Source organism: Priapulus caudatus, unplaced genomic scaffold (genome assembly GCF_000485595.1).
Source record: "Priapulus caudatus unplaced genomic scaffold, Priapulus_caudatus-5.0.1 Scaffold65, whole genome shotgun sequence".
In the NCBI taxonomy this organism is placed as follows: domain Eukaryota; kingdom Metazoa; phylum Priapulida; class Priapulimorpha; order Priapulimorphida; family Priapulidae; genus Priapulus; species Priapulus caudatus.
Genome location: NW_014577126.1, coordinates 71,911 through 81,065, shown reverse-complemented (window position 1 = coordinate 81,065; position 9,155 = coordinate 71,911). Strand labels below are relative to the sequence as shown.

Here is a 9,155-nt window from a genome sequence, read left to right as displayed (position 1 = left end):
TATATATATATATATGCGTTGTGGTTTGTGCGTGCGCGCGTGCGTTTGTGCGTACGTGCGGCGTGTGTGTTATTATATGCGTGCGCTGTAGCGTGAGCGTGGTGGGGTGGTCGAACTTAGTTATGTTATTGCTGGCTATGTGGTGATTACAGGCACTTGGAGCATTTCAATAATAAAATGATGGTAAATGACCACGAAATGTATTTTCTACCAAAGTCTTAATTCATGTTTCTATGCTCTGTTTCGGGTATTATTAGTGATAATTTCCTGTAAACGCTATTGAGCCTATTCCAATGCTCCTTTGCAACACAGTTTTACCACAAACACACGCAACAGAGTTTCAGATTGCTGTTGTTTGTGCACAGCCCGCTGGTGCACGTGCGGTGAGATTGCGTGTTGCAAAAGAGCATTTGAACAGCAATTACGTGGCATTAATACTCGATAGAGATCGAATACATAAATATCGAGACTTTGGTAGTAAATACATTTTGTGTTTACTTACTATTATTTAATTATTGAAATGTTCGAAGTGCTTGTCCTGGTAATGATGATGACGATGATGTGGGTATGCACGCGTGCTGCGTTGTATGTAGTGGGTTCCTAATCTAAACCTATTCCATAAGAGTGCAACGTGTTCTCCGATGCTGGAACAGATGTGTAGGTGTTTACTATCTTAGTAGTGTAAGCATGCATCGTTAGCATACGTCATAGAACTAAGTATGGCTGTATCAAACATATTTTCCTTTTCCGTTTCCTCTTCCGCTTCTCGACATCGTGGGGGGATTGAGTTGTGTTAACTGTCATCCGCGGTTGACCTGCTCCGCGAATATCTGACGAGTGCGAAATATCTGAGATAGGCCACGCCCCGCCCGACCCGACCAATGACAAGCTCGTCTTTGTGTTAACGATAGGTTGTGTACACTTGAAGGTTTTGTGTAAAATACCAAGTTCTGGTAGCAGGGTAGCGAAGGAGCAGTGTAGGGAGGGGGGCAGGGGAGGGAGGATGAAGTTTAGAGTAGTACTAGTAGGTGGAGTAGGGAGAAGCTAGTGAAGAATGAGGAAGGGGAGAAGCTGATGGAGAAGGAGGAGGGGAGAAGCTGGTGGAGAAGGAGGAGGGAGAAGCTGGTGAGAAGGAGGAGGCGCGAGAAGCTGTGCAGAATGAGGAAGGGGAGAAGGAAGAAGCTGGTGGAGAAGGAGGAAGGGGAGAAGAGAGAAGGTGGTGGAGAAGGAGGAGGGGAGAAGCTGATGGAGAAGGAGGGGGAGAAGCTGGTGGACAAGGAGGAGGGGGAGAATGGAGAAGCTGGTGGAGAAGGAGGAGGGGGAGAAGCTGTGGAGAAAGAGGAGGAGGAAAGCTGGTGGAGAAAGGAGGAGGGAGAAGAGCTGGTGAAGAGGAGGGGGAGAAGGGAGAAGCTGGTGAGAAGGAGAGGAGGGAGAGAAGCTGGCGTGGAGAAGAGGAGGGGGAGAAGGCTGGTGGAGAAGGAGGAGGGGGAGAAAGGAGAAGCTGGTGGAGAAGGAGGAGGAGGAGAAGGGAGAAGCTGGTGGAGGAGGAAGGGGAGAAGGGAGAAGGTGGTGGAGAGAGGAGGGAGAAGCTGTGAGAAGGTAGAGGGGAGAAGCTGGTGGAGAAGGAGGAAGGGGAGAAGGAGAAGCTGGTGGGAGGAGGAAGGGGAGAAGGGAGAAGGTGGTGGAGAAGGAGGAAGGGGAGAAGCTGGTGGAGAAGGAAGAAGGGGAGAAAGGAGAAGCTGGTGGAGATGGAGGAGGGGGAGAAGCTGGTGGATAAGGAGGAAGGGAAGAAGGGAGAAGCTGGTGGAGGAGGAGGGGGAGAAGCTGGTGGAGAAGGTAGAAGGTGGTGAAGAAGAAGGAGGGGGAGAAGGGAGAAGCTGGTGTCGAAGGAGGAGGGGGAGAAGCTGGTGGAGAAGAAGGAAGGGGAGAAGGGAGAAGCTGGTGAAGAAGGAGGAGGGAGAGAAGCTGGTGGAGAAAGAGGAGGGGGAGAATGGAGAAGCTGGTGGAGAAAGAGGAGGGGGAGAGGCTGGTGGAGAAGGAGGAGGGGAGAAGGAGGGGGAGAAGGGAGCTGGTGGAGGAGGAGGGAGAAGGGAGAAGCTGGTGAGAAGGAGGAGGGGAGAAGGTGGTGGAGAATGAGGAGGGGAGAAGCTGGTGGAGAAGGAGGAAGGGGAGAACGGAGAAGCTGCATGGAGGAGAAGGAGGAAGGGGAAAAAGGAGAAGCGTGCTGCGGCGCGGCATTCATTGATGTACAAGGGGGCTGGGTTGGCAATTCTTCCTTCTCCCCTTCCTTCTCCACAGTTCTGCCCTTCTCATCCTTCCTCTTCTCCCCTCCTTCTCCACTTCTCCTTCTCCACCAGCTTCTCCCCTTCTCCTCCTCCACTACCTCTCCCTTCTCCCCTTCCTCCTTCTCCACAGCTTCTCCTTCTCCCTTCTTCATTCTCCACCAGCTTCTCCCCCTCCTCCTTCTTCCTTCCCTCCTTCTCCATCAGCTTCTCCCCTCCTCCTTTCTGCACCAGCTGGTGTCTTAGCTGAAGTGGAAATCGCCATATTTGAGCATATATGCGAAGTGCGCATGCGCATACGCATCCTATATCATATATTTCGCAGGTCAGAAATTTCGCACACAAAGCGAGGCTGTGATTAGTCGGGTCGGGACGCATGCGAAGTGCGCATGCGCATAGGCATTCTCTCTCAGATATTTCGCAAGTCAGAAATTTCGCGCTACACCTGTCCTCGTGCGTGACGAGACGCTCCGAGGCGCTATAGTGAGTGGTTTGCGAGGGGTTGTTTGCAGCACTACCAAATGTCAATAAACCAAAGACGCGAGAACGAAAACGAGTGGGAAAGATGAAGTAAGGAGGTCGGGTAGAGAGAGTAGTAGACGGAGGGAGGATGGAGAACGAGGGGGCAGGAGGGGAAGAGGAAATGGTGGAGAAATGGAGAGAGCTAGAGCGAGGAGCGAGAGCGAGAAAGAGAGAGGAGAGGGGGGAGGGAGGGAGGGAGGGAGGGAGATATAGAGAGAGAGGGAGAGAGGGCGGGGTTGAGGGAGGTGAAACGAACGAAAAAATATATCGACATATATCGACGTTAACTGTGCGTCATCTTCCGTGTAATCTTATGCGCGGTTATACAGTAGTCCAGCTAGTGTTTACTCGAAGCGTATGTCCGGTACACGTGTAAACACGCTTCATAACGTAAACACACCGTACTATACAAACCAATAATATCACGACGACTGGAGAAATATATAAAAGGATGATGCAGGAGTAAAGTTTTCCATTTCCGTCTATGTTGCATGGTTGCATGTATGTTCCCAAGACCCAAATCGAAGAGTTCGACGAATAGAACCCATGTATTTGTTTGACGCTCAATAAATTTGTGGAGTGGCAGCTGTAGATATGCTGTGATCGGTGTAGTGGTAAGGGTGGGTGCGGTCTGTGGTGTTCTGCCGGCAGAGGTAAATGTGAGTGTATTCTGAGTAGCAGTGGCGTAGTTAGGGGGGGGCAAACGGGGCCATGCCCCCCCCCTGTTGATCCGAAAGTAAAAAAAGAAAAAAAAAGAATTGTTCTACTAAAATGAGAATTGTCATAGTCAGAATGAAGACTGTACATGTACTCAAAAGTGCCTCAAATGCCGGTCGGTCGTCGTCGGTCGTCGGTCGGTCGTCGGTCGTCGGTCGTCGGTCGTCGGTCGGTCGGTCGGTCGGGTGTCGGTCGTGTTCGTCGTGTCGTCGTCGTGTCGGTCGTCGCGTCGTCGTCGGTCGGTCGGTTCGCGTCGGTCGGTCGGTCGGTCGGTCGTCGCATCGTCGGTCGGTTCGGTCGGTCGGGTCGTCGGTCGTCGTCGTCGTCGGTCGGCGGTCGGTTGTCCGCGTCGGTCGGTCGGTCGGTCGGTCGGGTCGTCGGTCGGTCGTCGGTCGATCGATCGATCGATAGATAGTGCCGTCGGTCGGTCGGTCGGTCGTCGGTCGTCGGTCGTCGTCGGTCGTCGTCGGTCGTCGTCGGTCGTACGTCGTACGGTCGGTCGGTCGGTCGGTCGGTCGGTCGGTCGGTCGGTCGGTCGGTCGGTCGGTCGGTCGGTCGGTCGGTCGGTCGGTCGGTCGATCGATCGATCGATAGATATATTGGTTGGTAGAAAGATAGATAGCTAGATAGATAAACAGCTAGATAGATAGCTAGATAGATAGCTAGATGGATAGCTAGATGGATGGATGGATGGATGGATGGATGGAAGGATGGATGAATGGACGGACGGACGGATAGATAGATAGATCCAGCTTCCATTCCTCTGACTACCCCTGCAACGACATCGCCTGCATAATACACATCATACTCGTCACCTTTCTTTCTACTGTTGCTTCTTACCTTTCATTATGTATTTGTGTTTCTGTTGCAGGGGTTTTGGCAAACAAGGATTCCAGTGCCAAGGTACGTGTGTATCTACTTATAGGTCGTTGAAGTGTCTGACAAAGATTTATCTTAGTTTTTTAATCGGCATGTGATAGATAATGACTCTATATATTCACCCTGCTTTTTTGCAGGCTGATTTTCATAGCATCGGTGTCATAAGGGGTCTTGTGGATTTGTAGCTTGCGAACTGCTTTATGAACTACTATGGTACATAATAGATGAGCTTGGGAAACACGGTTAACCAACCCAAAATTATTAGAATTCAACAGGATATTAGCACAGATGTTATTCATGTCGTGCAAAACAGATTCCCCCCTCTGCTCCTCTGCAACCATCTGACCCTACTAACTCCTCTCTCTCTCTCTCTCTCTCTCTCTGATCTGAGTTGAGCTTCTGTTCCTTTCACCTCCTTTGCAACCACCTCTTCTACACGTCACACTTGTTATATTTTTCTACTCTTGCTGCTCACCTTTCGTTCTTGTTCGTATCTTCAGGTCTCGTACCTCTGTTTTCATTGTTTCCTTCTTCTTCTTTTTCTTCTTCTTCTTCTTCTTCTTCTTCTTCTTCTTCTTCTTCTTCTTCTTCTTCTTCTTCTTCTTCTCCTTCGTCTTCTTCTTGTTCTTCTAGATCTTCTTCTGCTTCTTTTCGTCTTTCTCTTCTTCCGCCTACCCCCGTTCTTCTTTTAATTCGACTGCTCAATCGGCATCTTCTGTCGGGATCTAAATGCAGGTCATGTTTTAGCTCTTATTCTCGTATAACATATAGTAAACCTCGCATGTTATCAATGAGCCATCTTTGATAGATCCCGGTTGTGTGACGTTAACAAGAAGTGGTACAATGGAGGTTTGTTGCACGCCTGCATATATGTCTGTGTATGCGGTCTAACCTTACGGAAACAGTGTCCGTGATCGCGCTGGCCTCCATGCTGCGATAAAGCTACAGTTTTATGATGGCTGTACAACTGCCTGTACGGATATTTGGCTTGCGTGGTGGAGATTGCGGGGCAGTGTAAACCTATCTTGAACTGGTGATGTGCGTTTGTTGACACATGCAGTAAGCTGCGAAGATAAAATGTGGCATGGCCGTCGCGCGTGCCGCCTGTTTGCAAAAGCCCTCAGTGTGTCAGTACCACCACCACCACCAGCAGCAGCAGCAGCAGCAGCAGCAGCAGCAGCAGCAGCAATAGTAACAGCAGCAGCAGCAGCAGTAACAGTAACAGCAGCAGCAGCAGCAGAAGCAGTAGCAGTAGCAACAGTAGCAGCAGCAGCAGCAGTAGCTCTACTGGTGTCGCGGGAGCGAAGGGGTTTTCCTGTAGGATTCTCCTGTAGCGGAAGCGAAGGGGCTACACCGGTAGACCTATAGCAGCAACAGCAGCAGCCGTAGCATGGGCAGCAACAGTAACAACAACAGCAGCAGCAGCAACAACAACAACAACAGCAGCAACAAAAACAACATGCATCAGCAACAACAACAACAGCAGCAACAAAAACAACATGCATCAGCAACAACAACAACAGTCAACAACAACAACAGCAGCAACAAAAACAACATGCATCAGCAACAACAACAACAGCAGCAACAAAAACAACATGCATCAGCAACAACAACAACAGCAGTGCACCATATAATCAGTAGTAAGATCCTATATTATCTTACTCCTGATATAATTAGTTAAATCTTCCGCCACCACTTTTACACCCCGCTCCTCATTAACTCGCACGGCCTACCGGAGAAGGAAAAAATACTCGGCCAAGTGTCCAGACTCGCGTTTCCACAGAGTCGTAGTTTCGTATGAGGATCACGTGGCGAACACGGCCTCAGTGCCAACTTGGCAATCGCTCTCATTACACGGAATAGCACTCGATTCGAACACTTACAGATACCGCAATTATTGGGCTCAATTCGCTGTGTGATAGCGCAGTGTACTTAACCGAGCTGGCGGAGCTACTCATAATTTCGCTATGCTTGCCTCATTGAACATGGATTCGGTAGCGCTCGATTCAAGTGGGGAAGGGTCGGTTTGCTAGGCGGAGAGGGGGCTGAGGGAAGGTGTGATCAAGCTTCACCCACTCGCATCGCCTTGTCGGGCGACGACGGTGGGCAGTAAAAACGGTTTATGCCCGGTTGGCCTACTCCCATTTCGTATATATAGCAAAACTCCCAGTTGGTCTACACCCATTTCGCCTACTCCCAATTCGTCTACACTAAAAATCCACCCATTCCCATTTTGTCTACCATCAGTTTGTCCACTAAATAATTATTTAAAAATGTAATATATGGTTTTGATTAGCATACATAGACTGGACGGAGTGGCATCCACACTAATTACTCCTAGTATTTGTTGTAATATCAATACTACGACGAAATGGCACTATTGCCCATTCTAAGAGTAGACGAAATATGAGAGTAGGCGAAATGGGAATATTACCCATTCTGAGAGTAGGCGTAATGGGAAGTAGGCGAAATGGGAGTAGGCCAACACCGATGAACGGCGCCAATACACAATCCTACTATCGCATGCACGCCACTCACTGTGCACAAACCAACAAAAAGATAATATAATATGAGTGAATAAACTAAAAATATGAACTAACAAAAAAGTAATCTCTTTTGGAATTTTGTTCTCAGTGGTGTGCGTGCGGTAAAATTGCGTGCTGTGGAAGAGTATTTGAACGGCATATCTACGTGTAATTATTAGACAATATAGAACACATAAACATTTGGACTTTGCTAGTAAACATAATTGCCATCATTTTATTATTTTGTCTGCCCACGTGACAGTGGGCAGCTGATACCCCGTACAAGACCCCGCTTGGCGCGCGTCAAATCGTAGCGTACAGACACAAAATTTGATCTCACATCAAACTAGCACGGGTTGACTGTGCATGCTCAGTTTAGCTCGTTAGGTCATCCAGGAGACAGCTACTGTACTTTTATGTGACCAAAATAAGGCTATGCGCATGCGCATTGCGAAATTTAGCGCGCGTCTGGCACCGGATTGCGTACACACAGTTTAGATCGGGATAACTTGGTACGCTCCAACTTATCTCGCTTCGAAGCGGGCTTGACCCGCCTTCATTTGCGGAGCCAAATTGGAGCGGACCAGGGCGTATTTGCAGTGGGATAGCGCGTACACACTGTAAAAATTTTGCGCGAGTTAGGCCCGGACTAGTTTGATGTGGTATCAAATTTGCGTGTCAAAATACGTCTGTACGTGGTATGGCAGTAAGCTACGCTTATCGCGCTCATGTTTTTACGCATCTCTCTACGTCCCTTTCATGTCGGATTGCAAGCCTGTTACAGCCGCGTTGCATGCTCAGCGACCGTCGTCAATTCTAAAGAATGCGATTTGTCCTCAGTGGATTTTTTGAAGCCAATCTGATATTTCTCGTGCGTGTTTTTATACCAGATTCATGCGCGCGGCTTCCTTTTTAGTCGATTTGCGATACTCGTGCAGAAATGATACCCCTTAATCCATTTACGCATTTTATATGTATCCCCGCTGCATGCTTAGTGACTGATTTTGCAAGAAAATTACCATAGGGAAGGAGTATTGGTTGAAACTGCCAAAATCATGCAGGGGATATTACAACAAATCAGACGATAGATGATGGCAACGCATGAAAGTTATATTCAATTCGAATTGAGAATTGTAGATGCGGGAATAATGCGAAAACGAGCACATGTTTATGTTACCAAAAAGAACCAGTGTACGTAGACTGTTTCACGTTAGTATATATATACATAGCGTTCGTGTACACGTAGCGTTTGCGTTGTGGCCGGGTTTCCCATTTACAAATGGGAGGGCTTGAACAAATGGAGAGCGTGGAGGCTCGTTCTGTTCGAGTACGTAGGACTACGATGGTACGATAGTACGATATAGTACGATGGTACGATAGTTCGATACGATGGTTCGATCGTACGATGGTACGACAGTAGATACGTGGAGGCTCGTTCTGTTCGAGTAGTACTGTGGGAGTACGGTAAAAACGAAAATGAAATGAAAGAATACTGATTTATTGGCGTGTCTCTTTCGTTTGAAAATTCCGTCGTGCATTTTCGAACCAACAACAGCTCGTTTGCCTAGGTGCAACTGCTGATGGTTAACGGCGCTAGAGTACTAGTTCTTCGTACAACGACTACGATTTTAAGTAATCTCATAAAATACTCTTGGAAACTGATAGAAACTGTAGTTAGATGTGTTGATTAATAAGTGTGGAACAAAGGATGTATTTAGGGTACTACTGTGTATTATCACGCCTGCAGAGTATCTATTCTGACATTTAAAATGAATGCCGACACCGATAGCTACATCTAACACAATGACGTAGTTTGTAGGTGGGAAACATTGTAACTCGCGGTGTATAACCTAAATTATAAAAATAGTTTAATGGCTCCTGGTGATCATGGAGAAATAAATAGATCAGCGGTGAAACTGGCGATGGAACGAAAGAAAGAGAGAGAGAGAGAGAGAGCGAAGCGAGAGGGTGGGAGAGAGAGACACAGCGAGACAGAGAGATAGAAGGGGGAGAGAGAGAGAGAGAGAGAGAGAGAGCCGAGCTTCTCACCCCTATCTTCTCGCGATTGCGTTTTCTATTTGCGATGCTGCGATATTACCATGGAGGATTATTGTAATCTCCCTTTTTAGAATGATAACTATTTTATATGTTCACTCTCAACTCGCTTTTCTTGCCCCTCTTTCTCTCTCTCTCTCTCTCTCTCTCTCTCTCTCTCTCTCTCTCTCTCTCT

The 9,155-nt window shown here is 48.1% G+C and overlaps 1 protein-coding gene across 1 annotated transcript in view; it reads left to right on the top strand.

Annotated features, from left to right (window-relative positions):
• LOC106821241 (protein kinase C alpha type-like) overlaps window positions 1-9,155 on the top strand; it is a 57,944-nt gene that overhangs the window by 3,227 nt on the left and 45,562 nt on the right. The window contains exon 3 of the mRNA XM_014825957.1: window positions 4,393-4,424. Coding sequence (XP_014681443.1) covers window positions 4,393-4,424 — 32 coding nt within the window. The remainder of the gene's footprint in view (window positions 1-4,392; window positions 4,425-9,155) is intronic.